This window comes from Ciona robusta, chromosome 2, assembly GCF_009617815.1.
Source record: "Ciona robusta chromosome 2, ASM961781v2".
NCBI lineage: Eukaryota > Metazoa > Chordata > Ascidiacea > Phlebobranchia > Cionidae > Ciona > Ciona robusta.
Window position 1 is genome coordinate 3,623,784 of NC_143236.1, and position 17,210 is coordinate 3,640,993.

The 17,210-nt window shown below is 35.0% G+C and overlaps 4 protein-coding genes across 4 annotated transcripts; 2 read left to right on the forward strand and 2 right to left on the reverse strand.

The window, feature by feature from the left end:
- The first annotated feature begins 37 nt into the window (after positions 1-37).
- LOC149740233 (UPF0561 protein C2orf68 homolog) lies at positions 38-1,079 on the forward strand. Its single transcript, XM_089872933.1, has 4 exons — positions 38-251; positions 348-429; positions 511-630; positions 771-1,079. Exons 1-4 carry the CDS (start codon positions 142-144, stop codon positions 894-896), a joined length of 438 nt encoding a protein of 145 aa, XP_089729059.1. The 5' UTR covers positions 38-141; the 3' UTR covers positions 897-1,079.
- Positions 1,022-4,920, reverse strand: LOC149740234 (galactocerebrosidase-like). Its single transcript, XM_089872913.1, has 8 exons — positions 4,337-4,920; positions 3,788-4,060; positions 3,346-3,654; positions 2,733-3,100; positions 2,402-2,664; positions 2,034-2,173; positions 1,620-1,767; positions 1,022-1,471 (listed from the first exon to the last, which is right to left on the reverse strand). The coding sequence occupies exons 1-8, from the start codon at positions 4,717-4,719 to the stop codon at positions 1,274-1,276; spliced, it is 2,082 nt and encodes a 693-aa protein (XP_089729039.1). The 5' UTR covers positions 4,720-4,920; the 3' UTR covers positions 1,022-1,273.
- A 717-nt stretch (positions 4,921-5,637) lies between these two features.
- Positions 5,638-13,439, forward strand: LOC149740235 (organic cation/carnitine transporter 2-like). The gene is made up of 11 exons (XM_089872916.1): positions 5,638-6,320; positions 6,407-6,575; positions 6,655-6,761; positions 6,851-6,954; positions 7,081-7,235; positions 7,447-7,615; positions 7,667-7,897; positions 7,965-8,179; positions 8,243-8,425; positions 8,695-8,833; positions 9,085-13,439. Exons 1-11 carry the CDS (start codon positions 6,174-6,176, stop codon positions 9,143-9,145), a joined length of 1,680 nt encoding a protein of 559 aa, XP_089729042.1. The 5' UTR covers positions 5,638-6,173; the 3' UTR covers positions 9,146-13,439.
- On the reverse strand, positions 9,652-17,027 carry LOC149740236 (putative RNA helicase mov-10-B.1). The gene is made up of 20 exons (XM_089872908.1): positions 16,474-17,027; positions 16,205-16,300; positions 15,735-15,831; positions 15,391-15,547; positions 15,055-15,289; positions 14,880-14,990; positions 14,659-14,824; positions 14,386-14,543; positions 14,012-14,179; positions 13,688-13,832; positions 13,038-13,199; positions 12,816-12,919; positions 12,527-12,632; positions 12,244-12,331; positions 12,018-12,131; positions 11,545-11,741; positions 11,245-11,334; positions 10,855-11,040; positions 10,524-10,683; positions 9,652-10,073 (listed from the first exon to the last, which is right to left on the reverse strand). The coding sequence occupies exons 1-20, from the start codon at positions 16,728-16,730 to the stop codon at positions 9,964-9,966; spliced, it is 2,907 nt and encodes a 968-aa protein (XP_089729034.1). The 5' UTR covers positions 16,731-17,027; the 3' UTR covers positions 9,652-9,963.
- Between the last annotated feature and the right edge of the window lie 183 nt (positions 17,028-17,210).

Genomic DNA, 17,210 nt, shown 5'->3' on the forward strand with positions numbered 1-17,210 from the left:
AATATTTATAAATCATAAACATCTATGTTGAAGCTGCTATGGTTACGCTTCGCTGAACATTAATGTTGTGAATGAAAAGTTGTTATGAAGTGAAACGTGCAACGAAAAACAGACACAAGCTCGACTTCACTCGTAGCAGGAATGAGTAGCAGTGGTAGCAGTGAAGAAGATGAACCAACTACGAGGGACAAACGCACACTGGATATGAATCATGGTTTTCTTTATCATATAAGAAGAAACCAGTATGACCGGTGAGTTGGATAGTTCTAAAAGTTTTTGTTTAAAGAAACATTTGCAACATTCCTTATTGTTTTAATTCAAAATATCAATCTTTTCATAATAAATAGGGACAACTATGATAAGAAGGTGAAAAATGATCGAATTAACAAGAAAGCACAAGTGAATCGGAACTACCGACCTGAAAATAAGGTAGTCTACTAAACTTATTGTATTTATACCTCCTGCATCAATATATTATGTGGTAAGAATAAACTGTTTTATTGTTACTAGCACTACCAACCCCCTTCTAAACGAGGTGATAAAAATGATGAATCCTCAAGAACAGACAAAGGAAAAAGTTTATTTAAACTGGAATACACATCGGATAATGGAAAAGTCCACTCAATAATGGTATGAATGTCAGTGTACTATGTTTTACATTGTGCTGGTTAGTAGTTATATATATCTGACGTAGCAGCTATAAATTTATATATTTATATCATGAATTTTGTGGTAAAGGTTTAAACTTAAACATATTCTTTCAAACATAGGTCAAAGAAAATGATGAACCACTTAGGCTGGCAAAGAGATTGGTCAACACTGCAGGAATTCCTCCAGACCTTCTGGAAACACTGGAGTGGAAAATAAGCCAAGAACAGTTGAAGCGAAAAAAATGATGATACTGAAAAAGCTTTCTTAAATGCTGGTTTTAAGTTAGCATGAATGCATGTTGGAGTTTTTGCTGTTTTTTCTGATGGCAACTGTTTTCATTTACTTGTGTATGAAATAACTCATTCATTACTTTCAGTAAATGAATTTTATTAGGTGAATAAAAGCCAAATAGATCTAAGATAATTAAATTATATGAGTTTAGCTGATAAAGATATGAATTACCAGTATTCACAATTAATAATATATAGTAATAATTGTTATGAGGAAGTATATATTGCACCATTTATAAATATTATTAAAGTTAGGAATTAGTACAATTGTATTAAAAAATCTCATGAATAATACTGCAGCAATGCATGTTTTAAAATGCAGTGGTTAGATTTTATGCAGATGTTACACTAAAGTCATCAAATTGGGCAGTTCCATAGTCAGAGGTTCCCAATGCCACAAATCCATTATCAGGAATATTTAAATCTTTTGTTATTGTATGTTCTAATGCAAGCTTCCCATTTAAGTATGCATGGATTTTGTTGCTTGAATCAATTGTGAGTTTTACTTTGTTCCAACCCAACTCAGAATACTAAAATGCAAAAAAAATAATGAATAACAAGACGTTTTACCAGTGGAAAAACAAACATGACTTTGTAGCATTTTTCAGTAAATACTTATAAACTAAAACTTTGAAATTTTAAAGCGACTAAACTTGTTTTTTCCAATTCATGACTTACGTCAGCTACAAAGCATTCCCAATAGAAATAGCATTGTTTCAACATTGTCTTGGCTGTTAAATCTGACGTTAGCATGATAGAACCATTTTTCATAAGCCAGAAATAAACACCTCGTGCTTCCCTAGCATCACAACCACCTTTGTCAACTCTGCAAATTAAAAAAAAGAAAAAAATTTAAAAAAAATGCAAATTAAAAAAGTAAAATTTTGGCACAAAAAATACTAAACTCAATAAAACAAATTCTGCAAAAGTGATAGGTCTCTCCACATAGCAGTCGAAATCTTAATTTTTTATTATATTATAATTTATAGAGTATTGCTATCAGTTTACCAGATTCATTTTATGAAAATTTGATCAGGCCTAGTTAGAAACAGCATTCGAAAATAATTAACTAATCGGCACCCAAACTTTTACCTCATTGCAACGAAAGCACCGTATGTTGACTCAGATTTTATTGACACTTCAACCGTGATATGACTCCACTTATAATTCCCTATAATGGTTATTGTTTGATTTGGGTCACTGCACCAAGTCACTGGTCGTTCCTCCACCACCTAATAATACAATTTATATTTATGGTCACTCATCACTATTGATATGTATTACTGAAACATGAAAAAATATTCCACAGAGGGTACTTATCGATATCGTGCAAGTGCACTTATAAACATACAGTGTCACTGTCAACAGTATTATTTAAATGGATGTTTCTTTACTCAGCCGACATGCACACACATTTACTAGCAACTTAATAATGCTAAGTTTTGCAATTCCCAGCATACCTGTCTAAATGTCCATTCGTGGCCATCGTCACTAGTATTATTATGAAATGTTTCATATGAACCAGCTTGGTCAGCAAAGTTAAAGGGTTCACTAAACCCGAGTGTTTTATCAAAAGAATCTGAGTAAGGCAAGGGAAATTCTGCAGGGGCAGGTGGTGTTGGATAACTTCCTTTCATTGCTGTTGTAATTGTTGACAAAGTGATGACGGAATCAATTGGCAAATGGATTGATACTTGCCCAGTTTTGTCAACTGCAACTGATCCTGTAATAAAAAAATGTTGCAATTTGTTTACTGGTTACAAAGCAGTTATAATAAACCACACAAATCACCTTTGTTTAAAAATACATCACGATTTCCACCTTGTCCAAGCTGCGTAAACCACATTTGCATTTTAGTCACTTTTCCTTTGAAGCTGCCTTCCAAAACAAAAGTAGCGTTTTGGTCTTCTACTGTGTATGCTGGCAGGGGTGGTCTGATGCAAATAGACTGGTCATGTGACATTGTTTCAATAATAATTGTAAGATTCCCTTTTTGATCCGTCAATGCCACATAACTCCCACCACCACTTAAATGGCCCACAGTCTGCAGATATTTCCATCCTGGTTGAGCAAACTGTGTGGTGTGCGAAGTTACCCATAAAGGATCATCTAACACATAGTTACCACTCCATGGTTGGTTTGCTGTCATCAGACTACATCTAAGCAATATAACAATTTTAATCACACTTTGTATAAAACTCATGCTCATGTTTAGTAAATGTAACTGGTCTGAATAATTATGTTTTTACCACTGTAGGCTATAAAATTTGGTTTTGTCGTTACTGAGTATGAGCTAAAAACAATATTTAGACAGAAGTAAGTGTATGACCAACCATTGGTTTCTATATTAGACTTATATTTGTACTGAACCACATGAAAAGGGAAATCCAATCTTTCTATTTACCTTTTATATGGCAGATCATTATAATAGCTTGTTATTAAATTCCAAGCAATTGTAGCAGTCATATTTCCATTCACCAAATTCTGATTCAATATTCGTGCCCAACATCCAGCACCAATCACATCATTAAAAGTGCTGTAGTCTTCACTCGCCCATATTGGCTTGCCTGTGCTTTTAGTGGTTTTGCTTGAGACAGTCCCCGGATAGTGAGTTCCTATAACCGCCACAGCCTCTGCAAGCTCTTGGTCGTGCATAATGTCATTAGAAATAGCAGACAGTACTGACCCATCATCGGCGATAATTTGAACATGACTGCAAATGTTAAAAATTAAAATTTAAAATTTCCCAACAAAAACAACATCTTTTAATTTTCATTATATTAGCCAAAATTGCATATTAACAACAATATATTACTATATATATTTTTTTATATGTAAGGGAATACCTTAATCCTGCAGAGTTTAAAGTACGACGGAGAGTTTTAATATACTCCACATCAAATGGTCTTTCATTCCATATGCCAACATAATCAATTGTCAAGTTGTGCTCAGACTTTGCACCAAGAACCCACTTTGTAATGTACTGAGCTGTCACCTCACGGTTTTTATATGGCCACACTGTTCCCTGGCCAATCCAACCAGGGAATGCCCAAGGTAACCCCACAAGTTTTATGTTTGGATTTCGTGATTTTGCCTCTTTCATCAACCACCATTCATAGCTGCCAATAAAACAAAAACAACCTTTGTTAGAAAATATATGAAATGTACCTGCTTGCAGTAAGTACATTACAGATTATAGGATGGTAACAAGTGTAGGTGGTTAGGGGTTGTGGGTTAGTGAGTGGTTACACTGGTTAGCAGATAATGTTGGAGAATGATTTTTACTGGCACCAAATTAGAGAACCAACAGTGATGATGTAAAAAAAAATGACCAGATAAAAATTAAGGGCAATACACTGGATAACATCAGTTTACACTCTTTTGTAATGACTTACCCACGAGTATAGTTTTCATCATTTGCATTTCTCATGTGACTTGCTTCAGTTCCTTCAGTACTCTGGCCATCTCCACCTATTTCCACTTTTAAAATGTGAAGTGATGCCCCAAAGTTTGGTTTGAACAAAAAATCCAAGACGTGCGATCTATAAGGATCGGCATAATTCATCAATAAACGACTGGTTGCTCCTCCACCTGATAGACCACCGATTCCATCGAATTGTCGACCCACTCCATTCACGTCACCGATTTTGTATGAACCAGATAACCTTGTTGAAATTTTACTTTGCCAATGTGACGGCTTTTCAAATGTTCGAACTTTTTGGGATAATGCTACATTGCAATATATGCCTAATAGAACGACACCCAATGTATTTTGCATTGCGCCTGTATTACCTTAAGTTTAATCTATTCTTGCCGCAGCAAACGCCCCACTCAAACTAAAGTCTTCTTCCGCAAAATTAACTGAAAATCGGACGCTGTTTTGTGGATATCCAGTGCTTACTGAGCACGTAAGTGGTCATATAGATTCTTTTTCGTCGAACATCTGTTAAGCACGTAAGTGGTCATTTAGGTTCTTTTTCGTCGAACAGTTTCCACATATCTCAATTCTTATTTCTAGCATGTGTTCTTTAATTTAAAAATAAAATCATAACACATATTAATAACTTTTAAAGTAAATTTTCACAAATAAAAGCGCATAATTAGCAAGTAATCAACGACTGTTTGTTTAAAAGCGCTAAAACCAAATTGTAACTTAACCCTTAATTGATTACTTGCACTTAATGAAATATTTCTAACTAAGAATAATCTTAAAAACTACAGTGTATAAAATCGCTTAATTAATGAGTAATTAAGGATTATAACGGTTGCGGGACAAGTAAATTGTGATGGGGTGGGAATTTTGCAACATTTGACTTCACTACGTCATTCGTTTCTGACAAATTATCCGTTATTATAACAAGGCCGGTGCATAAAGTTATTACACAAAGAATTAACTAGTGTAAGTTTAGCACATGGTGCAGGAGTTGTATTTATTTACATATTCTTTACCAGCAACTTCTCTATCTTCCCATATCATATGTGTTTATGAGTCATGAAACATTTATAAATGCTTTCTACCTACTGCTTCACGCCCACAAACGACGCCTGAAAACCTTTCTGTTGGTAACTAAGTTTTTTTGAATTTAGTCGACCGTTGTAGAAATCGATTATTGATTATTTGCTATTTATTTTAATACGTGCTTACTCGTTACAGCTTTGCTCTCTTATCTTTAATGTCGCTAATTGGTCTCCTTTTTTCAGTTCCTCCGTGGTGCAGCGATGGGTTCACGGCGCGCAGTTCGAATGAAATACAGTTTACAAACCGCAGGCGGACAGTGAGTGCATCCGTTTAGTCCTGCACGGTATTAGAATTGATCTTTACTGTTTCGGTCGAAAAAGGATATATCGCATGATAAGAGGGGTTTATAGCCCGCGCTAAAGAAATAAGACTGGCTGGGGGAAACGACTGTACATCGCCGTATAGGCAGACGCCAAAATCTTTATTTGTAGTAATTATAATTGCTTTGCGTTCAGATACGAAATATTATACCCTATAATTAATTATGTGACGCCACGTTCGGCATCGGGTTGCAATATAGCCAGTTAATTGCGATTCGCTTAGAGGTTAGCATGCCGGAATGTGTATATAGCCAACACAACTGAGCGTTAAATAGCATAGCATTAGGTTATTTAAGAAAAAAGTCCATTCTTGCAGGCAAATAAAGCAAAGAGACTAAAAGCTTTTAATCTTTTTTAGATAAAATAGACTTGGTTAAGCGCAACTGTTTTAAAATGACCGCAAAATTGAGCAAATACGAAAAACGACTTTGTATTTTGTTATTCTTATCCACCATGACAAATCCGCTCAGTACGCTGTCAACTTTATTTTCCCACTACACACCGGACCATCATTGTAAAATCCAGTACCCCCAAAACGAGGTAATTTATACAAAGGCCTATAACGACCTCGCAATAATCTTATTTAAACGCGCCGGTAGGCTTTTCTCAAACCGCTTAATTTCCAGTTCAGCAGTTCTAACATTTCTGTGGTTTCGAACTTGAAGAATAAATACCTTGAGGTTGCCATACCAGACGAGGAACCAAACTTGTTTGGCCGGAGGGGCAAGAGCAGATGCTATGAGTATAATATGACTACGGAGAAACAACAATCTGTGTTAAAGAATTTACGAAACGGTAATTATTACTAAATCATGTATTTGCCCGACTCCTTGTTTATATAAATGTGTCCTCATTATATGATTATAAAATGAAGGTACTGTTGAATACATAAGCAACAGGTCGATGTCGGAAAACATCGTAACATGTAAGCATGGCAGCACTTTCAATTTTAAAGACGGCGAAACATCTGCCATTTATGAGGTAATATGTGGCACATAATATTTTAGTTACACGAACAAAATATTATACAAATTGCAACTCTCGTTTTGTTACAATCGATTTGTGTTCAGTTTCAAATGTTTTGTAATGGCAATTGGAAGAAAACGTTTGCGCTTACTCTGTTTATGCTTGGGAAGATGATTGGTGGACTTATTGGAGGCACATTGTCAGATAAGTGAGCTGTGGGTATAGACATGTATAAGCTAAGTAGTTGTTGTTGGTAATTTATACACGTCTGCAATTAGATCGACTATCAACAGGAAAGCCATGTTTTCTATACCACAACTATGTTTGTTTATAGATTTGGAAGGAAATTGGTTTTTCTTGCTTTCACGGCCGTGCAGTTTAGTACTTCAGTTGTTATTGGATTTGCAACGAATTTCCAAGTTTACGCTGCGATGATGTTATTGTGCGGCTGCGGTGGACTCGTAAACTATTACGCGGCATTAACCCTTGGTATAAAGTTTTATTATACTTCATGTATATTTATATACGCCCACGTTACACTGCTACCTAAACCGGGATGTTATTTTCCTCCCAACAGAGACGGCTTTTAGCAGCAGTTGATAACGTTGTATACGTATAACATAGTACTTACATACAGAAATATTCATAATCACACATACCGAGTTCATGAAACTTTCAATCACAGCGTGTTGTCTTACAGGAAGTGAGGTGGTGAACAAAAGACGTCGAAATTTAATGTGCGCTTGCTTATCGTTGGGCTACGCGGTGGGTTACATGATTACGCCTGCATTTGGTTACTTTTTGAGGAATTGGAGGTGGTACTGCCGAGTAACTGGTTTTATTGGGATAATATATATTCCCTACTATTGGTAAGTTTTATATTACATGCTAAACCGACCAAGTTAAGTGTTTAATAATAGGTTGCTTGATGAATCACCCGTTTGGCTCGAAAGTAAAGGCAAGTTGTCAGAAGCGGCAAAAATACGCGCGAAAATTGACCAATACAACGGGAAGAATTTAACGAAAAACATATGGGAAAACCTGACGTTAAATCCTAATCTTACCCCTGGGGAAGGAATTATAAAATCATGGCTACTTATTTTTAATAACTGCCGGATGGTTATACGAATTTCGATCGTTTGCTTTGGATGGTAATTTTCTGGACTTATGTCGCTTCTACACATTTTTGTCGTTTGTTTAAACGTATCTTCGGTTCAGGTGCATGTCAAGCATCACATACTTCGCCATTGCGTTGGACACTAACAGTCTAAGTGGAAATCGGTTTCTTAACTGCTTTTATGCGGGCTTGGTAGAATTGGTTGCTTATCTAATTTCATTTGGAGCCGTTGAAGTGTTTGGACCCAAAAACATCTACATTATATCGATGTTAGCAGCATCTGGTTCTGTAATCGTTACTCCATTTATAAAACTATGTAGGCAATGATATGTTTGCCTGTTAGCTTTTTGGGACAATTTTTAAAACCTATCTATTTCAGGGAGTTCTATGGCAGTGAGCGTGGTTACTATGGCAGGAAAACTGTTCGTTGGTGTGGGGTTTTATGTTGCTTGCATCATGACGACTGAACTTTTTCCGACTTCCATCAGAAATTCGGTCGTCGCAGTTGCTGCTGCCTCATCAAAGCTTGGAGGAGTGCTTGCCCCTCTTTTCATTTACAGTGGTAAATATTTGTGACTATATGACTGCAACTACTTGTTTAATAGCCTATACTAGAACATATAGTCGGCTAACATGTGTTGAATGTAACTTACTTTATCTTCGCGTGCAGCCGGAAATGTGTTCTAGTAGGCCATGGCTGCTCGCATTCCTACACTTCAGTTCAAAACGCATAGATTGCTGTTGAGTTTCAAAAATGCTTAACCGATTGATCACCGCCGGTTATCCTGATCAAAATTATAGTTAAACATTATTGTTATTTTTACAAATAAGCTAACGAAGGAGACAACTGGATACCGTATGTGGTGGTGGGTTTGTGCATTGCATTATCGGCATTACTCTTTCTGCTTTTGCCAAAATCGCGCCACCAGAATCTCCCACGTAATGTTGAAGAAGCTGCGAACATGAAAAGGTATTTGTTAAAGTAATAGATTTCAGTTATCTTATTTGACTGCACGTGCGGCACAGTGCAATGGGCCAACATTTTCGGATAAAAGTTCTCGGACGTATCCGCACTTGACTTCCTTTAGAAAGAGCAGCAAAATATAGCATAGTACAACTGCTTTGGACCCTCTATAGGAATGATATATGTGATTATATACAACGTATTTACTTCTATATTGTACAAAACAAACATAATGAACAATGCAAATAATATTACAGCAGTAAGCTGTTGTCATGCTGTTGCACGAATCACAAAAGCGAAAGTTTATCAGAAGAATGAATAATGTTCTTTGGAACGGCGTTAAAGAAGTGAGACATTTAAAAAACATGACACGGCCAGGTTCTATAGCACTCATGCTATGAGTTTAAACTGTATATCTGTTACGACATAATTATAATTGGTAAAAATTACGTATGGTAGGGTGGGGAAAGATGGGACTCCATTTTCGTTCAATTTCTTGTCCCATTTGGTGGTAAACAAAGAACTTTCATTGAATTCTAAAACTGTATCCTTACGACTCCTATGTACCACTGTTATTGTTTAAAACACGATCAGGCTATTTAAATAGTAAGGTGTCCCGTCTTTCCCAACCATATACTATAGGGTATTAGTAGAGCTGCAATATGGATTGTAACTGTGAAAATGAAGAAGTATAGCCTTGTGTAGGGCCAACAACATATGTATTTAATAACACCCAATTGGTTTCAGCTAAATGTTACATACCCTACTTCTACTATATACATATGTAAGCTTAGTAAGTGCGATGTACACCAAGTATACCATAGTTTAACTTTAGATTTTGTTTTGTACAAAAGGAATGAAGTTATGTTTTTGAAGTGCGGCAAATAAAAAAGGTGAAATAAAAACCTTACAAAAAGTGTTAAACCAGAAACTGCATAGTCAATCTGAATCACAGTATTGGGCTATATACAAAGCTGCTAATCAATAAATGTCATAATAGTTAAAATAAATGCATTTTGTTTAAACAATTTCAAAAGACTTGTAGAATTTCCAATACACCATTAAAAACAAATAACACTTTGAAGCTGTAAATTAAGCCTTTTTAAAAAATTCAACTTAGGAAAGTGCCAGTAACTTTACTGTTCGTTTCTCCATGGAGGATCCAGTTGTTCTTGTACAGCGCTGATGCCAAGCGTTTCTCCCAACCTTAAGTCATGCATCCTTGAAATCATGTCTTCAGCTGGGTCTACATAAAAATATTTAAAAATGTATAAAAGAAAAATCTTATTTTTCTGATGAAGTCTTGCCGGATGGCAAATAAAACGCTAGCTTTTTTTATACCCGTTGAGCTGCCAAAAGTTTGTTTACATAAATACCAGATTACTCAAGAAGGGAATAATTCATGTGAAAGGTAAATTCAAATGAGTAACAGGGAATTGTTAATTACAGCACATAATCTGAAAGTAGGCTTAGTACAGTTAATTCAGATAGCAAAGCAAATAAATGGATTGCAACTTGGGTTCAAAGTGTCTCTTAGATACACCAAAGCACTCATACTTTATATATTTATAAATTGATAGGTTTACTGCCATATTCTAACTCTGATTTTAGTGAAGATTGAATAGGTTTATTAGTGGCAGATTAATTATAAGGATTCAATGTTAAACCAATATGGTATAATATTGAATCTAGGTACCGGTAGAATTATCCTGCTTTGTGAATTCAATTCCTTTATATCCTCCATTATCAATGCAGAATGTGAGCAGGGAGTTCCAATAAAAATCCATAGATAGTATGTGTGGATTACCCACCACAATAAGAAGGGCTTTGGCACGTGTGACAGCCACATTGAAACGCTGTGATATTAGGTTGCGATTTACTTGTTGCGAATACATATTGCAATTATTTTAAGTTATACTGAAAAAGAAACACAACATAATGTTTATATAAAATTTAATTTTGAAGTGTTTTGGTTGAAATTATAGATTTGTTTGGGGGATACAGAATCAACGTATTTTTTTATTTACTTTTGGATTTTGGAGAAATCCGAGATGGAACTTCCGATCTTCTGTAAGATACTGGCAGTCACTCCGCACAGTTGAAACAATGATAACTTTTCTTTCCTGGCCTTGAAATTCTTCCACAGATCCTATCTTGATTTCTTCTGCCCCTCGTGTTTTTTTCTCTTGAAACATTTTTCTCAGTTTTTGAACCTTTAAAAAAAATCAGGGCAATTTAAACTACTTTCAAAGAATCTGGGCAGACAAAAGTTTAAAATCTGTTTGGTGCCATGGTACAGTGATCGGAGCAATCATCTCTAGACTAAAAAAAGAGTCTAGACTAAAAAAAGAGTCTAAAATGAAAATCTTGTTGCCTCATCGAGCAAGAATAAATCGCTTACATTTATTCTCACATACCTGCTTCCTATATGGAGAAATAATTCCAATTTCAGATGGCAAAACTCGGTTTCTTCGTGTCTCAAGAAGCTTGACAACATAATCATAAACCTAAAGATATAGTTATACACCTTAGAGTTTTTAACTAGTAAGAAGCAGTATAAATTTTACCAAAATATTTGCATTTTAAGCTTAACAAAATACTGTAAGGCAAAGAAGTGAAAACTTTGGTATAAGAAATTGGATTTTTGAGCTATCTTTTACAGAAGTAAAATACCTATCACTTAAAAATATAACTAGGCCTTATAAAAATTATATTACTATAAAAGCTTCTTGTGGATTGAAATATGAAGGACTGTTTTCCTCTCTTTTGTCTTCCCCTTGAATGCCATGAAAAATGATTGGAAATCCAGATTTGGGAAGATGTTCCCATGTACAAAAAGATTCTCTCATGTAGATATCTGCATGCGGTTCAAGCTCATTCTCGTAGAAACACTCGTTTGGAACTTTGATGAAATCTGAAGCAATGAGATGATTTTAGGTACGATTAAGTTAGTACAGCGTTTCAAATATAAACTTTGTTAACTTATACTTTACAGCAAAATGTAACTTTAGTGTTGTGTTCCAAATTTCTTTTCAATTATTTTTTGTGCTTGCTCTTAATCTAAAGGTGTATGAAACATTTCACTCCTGTTAACTATCCTTGCCCTAGCAATGAGGTTAAATATATACAATTCCTTCTTTAATGTTCTCTGCTGTGGAGCTGTTTATACTTTCCAGCTAAATATACTCACCAGGGTGTGATCTGTAGTTATTAAGCAGTTTTGTGATAACCCAAGTGTCATATTCAGTGCCATTTGGCTCATACAAGTCCACAGTTGTCATCAGTCTTTCCAAGTAAGGTTGATCTACATTAAAATAACATTTATTATTACCTGATATGTACATAAACGTACAATTGACCAAAATATTCAAATAATACTAAATTTAAAAAAAAAATTTGATGAACATTAGACTGACCCAATCCAAATTTTTTTGCCTTGGTTGATCGGATAATTGGACCGAGCTGTTTTGGATCTCCTGCTAACACCACTCTGCCACTTTTTGCCTAAAGTTGTGTTTATTTATTATAATAAAAAATACATAACTGAGATTGGATGTTAACAACCGTTAAAAGATATTGTTCAAAGACAAAAAAATGCTTTTTTAAGTTAAAGTCTAAAACTAAGCCAATTAAGAATTTATATAAACATTATAAAGGGGTGATTAAGCAACCACTCCTATCTATCTGAGTTAAACTTACCAAAATTCCTTTGACAGCTACCATACATTCAGGTTCAACAGCATGACCGGCTTCGTCTATGAACACATAATTAAAGTGGTTGTTCGGGAATTCTGCCGATGAAATTCTGTAGGAAGAATATATTGTCTTTTTTAACACCTGTATCGATTTATTTTCATGTTAAATGCTAAATCACTGCAAAAAAAGGAATTTATTAACTATAAACTTGGAAAGGGGAAAACATGATAATAGAAAACGGAAAACAAGAAAAAGAATAAAATAGTATTTGGTAAAAAATTATAAAGTTTACCTGCCAGCAGTAATCAATGTGGTTAATATCACTGTGTACTCCTTCAATGTTTCCAATGGTGGGTAATAATAATCTCCTGTTGAACTGTTGTAGTTTGAAATTGGCTGCAAACAAAAATTAAAAACTATGTATCTTATCGACCCTTTAGTGAAATGTGTCTGATGTAATGTTTTAATAATTTTTAATCAAGTTTGATTCATGTTATAATGTGATGATGCTCACCTTGACTTTCTCAGGCACATCTCTCCATTGTCTTGACATCGCACACATACGAAACATGCGCTTCTTGTCAATATGCCCAATAAGACGTTCTGCCATTAGGTCACATGCACTGTTAGATGGAGCACATACCAAACATTTGTAGTCTGGGTGAAACTTGTGTACCTAAGAACAAAGGAGTCAACAATGATCTGAAAGTGATTAACACGGTGCGTCCACTGTGTCGTGTGTGGAAGTGAATGATCACACTTTTTAAATAAAAAGTTCTGTGCGATTGTTTTTACCATCAGCATGTTATAACAACTGTTGTGTTTGAGATTGTAGTTATAACCTTTACGCTACTTCCATCTTTTGGTTTTTGTATATTACAACAAGCTCTGTTATCATAATCGAAGTGATAATACAAATATTTAAAGTAATATGCATGTATGCATGTAAGTAACTTACTTTATCCTCACGTGGCCCGAAAAGGACAGTCGTTATAACACAGGTGTTCATACACCTCTTACAAGTCATCATGTATGTTTTGTATGTGATTATTTTTGCTTGTATTTTTTAATTTTTTATGTATTTCTGATAATTTGGACAACCCATTAGTGACCCCAAGGACACATACACCCACAATGGTAGCAGCGTAATAATTGTCTTTATACCTGCTTAATAGCTTCAACCATGGTCACAGTTTTTCCTGTGCCTGGAGGTCCATAGATAATGTATGGAATTCGAGACTTCCCAAACACAATGTGTTTCACAGCTTCTGCCTGTTGCTGGTTTCCTTCTATATCTCTGTTGTACATTCTGTAAAACAGTGACAAGATATATTTTTTTACATTTAAATAGGGTCCTCCAGTATAATTTTTTTTATTAAACCAACGTTTTGCCTAGTAATACATTATAATAAATGATAGCAATAGCAATAGCAGCAAAAATAAGTGATCTTGTTGGGAGTATTGTAACGAAAAACAAGTTTGACATACTTAACAACTTGGTCTGGCATGTGTTCATTAAGTCTTGTTTGTGGAAAGACTATTTCCCTTTGATCCTCTGTAATTCCATTTACTGCTCGATGCTGAAGTTTCATTGGTAGCCGGTTGAATGTGAATGACACATTAAACCTCATACCTTTCATATAACTTTGGCCAAACCTAAATTATAAAAACCATTGAACACTTATGGACAATGGACTTTATTTACAGTGTTAACAAATGGACAAACAAAAGTTATAACCCCTTCAACAAATATAAAGCAAAGGAATCAAATAAATAAACTGAACAAAGGGTTAGGCTATAATATAGTTAAGTTTAGAAATAGTTTATTTTAATTTTTTTAAATAATAAGTAAAACAACTTACGACTCATTAAGCAGAAGAACCACTTCATTCAGTCTTACTTCAATAACCCTTCCCTCATATTTTCTTAGGTCCGACCTCATACCATATGCATCAACCTTGTTTAGGTATATCCTGTCACCGCGCAAAATTGAGGGCCGGCGTTCAGCCAAACCAGGAACCTGTGCGTTGTGATAACTTTAACACACCCTGCTATACAACATAAATGACTATAATATATGTGTATTTTGGCGTAACATGATGACAAACTACTTTTAGTTTACACAATGTGACTACCTTAAGAAGGAACTTTCTAGAGCTGCCTGGCTGTTTATCTAATGTTTTTTCTTTGAGACTGTAGTGATGTATGTCAATACTAGATTGATGTTCTTCCATATGAAGCAGTACTGAGAACTTCTTCTTGTAATCAGCAATTGTTTCAACCTCCTTCTCCAACAGTTTACTAAAATAAACAGGTATTTATATCCTATAATACTACACTATATATCAGTTATTACATCATTGCATCGCTTTTAGAATGTTCTTTTTTCATGCAAAACGTTTCTACTTCATATGTTACTGGTTCCTTGGGCAAAGATCTTGCCATTTTCAACTTGTCATCTGTAGCCCTAAATTAATATAAAACCTCATTTAACCAAGTCTTTGAAGAATAAATAAAATATACACAATTACCATTTATAATCTCCACAATACACAATTTCCATTGGTGGTTCTGGTGCAAAAGTTTTTCTTACATAAGGAGCAGTCGGTTTTAAGGAGTCAACAATATCGTTTGCCTTATAGCACCGAAGATACCTTAGCACCAAGAAGGCACTATCTCCTTTAGTAAACCGAAAAAATGTGTCAGAGCAATATGAACCAACTTGATTTGGCACAATGCAAGTGACTGTAATCTGATAATGTGCATCTGTAGAAAAGATAACATTATTTTTGTTAAGAGAATATGAAATTGTTAGCTATGTCTTCTCTATATAATTCCAACCTATTACATAAACCAAAATATTACACCTGACGGTATTTTAACAGCTGTTGAATTTAAGTGATTGGTGCAGCCAACTTCATCTGACAAAGTCATGATCTCATTGTGTCTCAAGAATACACATCTTTCCAAAACCAACATTTCTCGACATTTGTTTCTCACCACCATATGAAACGTTTTTCGTTCCTAAAAATACAGAACAAAGCTTAACTTCAGGTCTATTTTGGTTTGACTGTAGTGAACCTGTACACTTCCTAAGGTGTGGTGCATTAAAACGTTAAAAACCTGATCTATTTTCGACTGCAGTAAGTTATATAAAGTATTATTAAGAAAATTTCAAAGTAGCATTTCTAATTTTCTATGAAAGTTGTACCTCTACATTGCAAGTGTAGTAGCCTGGATGTTCTTCCACTTCAGCAGGTGAACATGTAATATCAACAGTAGAGGAGTTTCCATTAAGTAATGCATCCCTGTTTATACTTGGATTATTATGACTGGCAAATTTAACATTTACAACATAATATTATAGGTGGTAGCAGTAATAATAATGTAGTAATGTGTGATGATAATTTTCATAAAATAAAATATTTCGTTTGTTCAGGTAGTAGAAACCAATTACAAAAGGTTGACTTGTATATCTACATTTACTAAAGTGGGTGGGGCAATCGAGAGTGCTGATGACATATCAGGAAGTAAACAAACTGGTGAATCAGTGGTGACGTAGGTAGTCTGTACAAACAGCATATGTGCACAGTAGAGATAATTACAACTTTGTGTTGTATTCGAACTAACTAAACCTAATCAAAGCTGTTTTATTTTCATCAATAAAAAAAGCATCCATACCGATTTTTGGTTTGGTTCAGATAATTAAATATCATGCTGCGTTCCGAATTAACTCCACCAGGTATATTATCATTAGGTGTTGTTCGCTGTCTGGACCTATAGAAAGCACGAAAACTTTGTAAGTTGTTCTACATGAAAGGTTATGTAAGTTATCGTTCATCATGTATAAAGAACACAAATAAATCAGCACTCTAAGCTGCAAAAACGCATCGGTTAATACAATGTACAATGAATTTACTGCAAATGGAAAACATTAAGTTATAACTGACCTGTTTCTTTGTGACCAGTCATTAGTACCTTTGAAAGATACATATCCATTTCGTACATTGGCAAGTTTGGGTTTTCCTCTAGCTAGTTGCCACAAAACGTTGCTATACGAGGCAGGTGGTAGATATGGTGACCTCTTAAATTCCATGTACTCTTCCCTTAGTTGAGGTTTTGAATAACTTCGTAATGCACCCTTCTCCTTGAGATAGTTATAAAAAGGCTCAGCAATTAGTTTTGCGTTCTCTTTTGAACGCCCCATTATCGTACGCTTAACTATATCTACATATGGTAAAGTGGTAATATCGCAAAACAATCTGGTTACAAACAAGCTACTCCTTGGGGGGCTGTATGTACACTAGCTAATACGTTTTGTGTGGTGAAATAATCTCACTTTTCGACAAAACGACAAAAATCACTCTGTACATACTGACAAATACTCTTTGTACATTACAATAGTCTCTCCTGTGTACAAAACGTCGTTGGCTTGCGCAAGACACAGTAACCGGGGAGTGTTACTGGGGATTTCCCTACCACAAAAGAGCTCTTATCTGCGAGGGGATTTTAATTTCTGTCTGCGATGCGATCATAGAAATCTAAATACACAGTCCCGTCATGCTTGAACAGTAGTACAAAAGTTGTGTAAGTAGTTACGTAGAAACTACTGTAAACGGTGAAATAAAAACAGCTTGGCTTTGTAGTATTACTTTTCTAACACGATGACGGCAAATACAATAGTAAA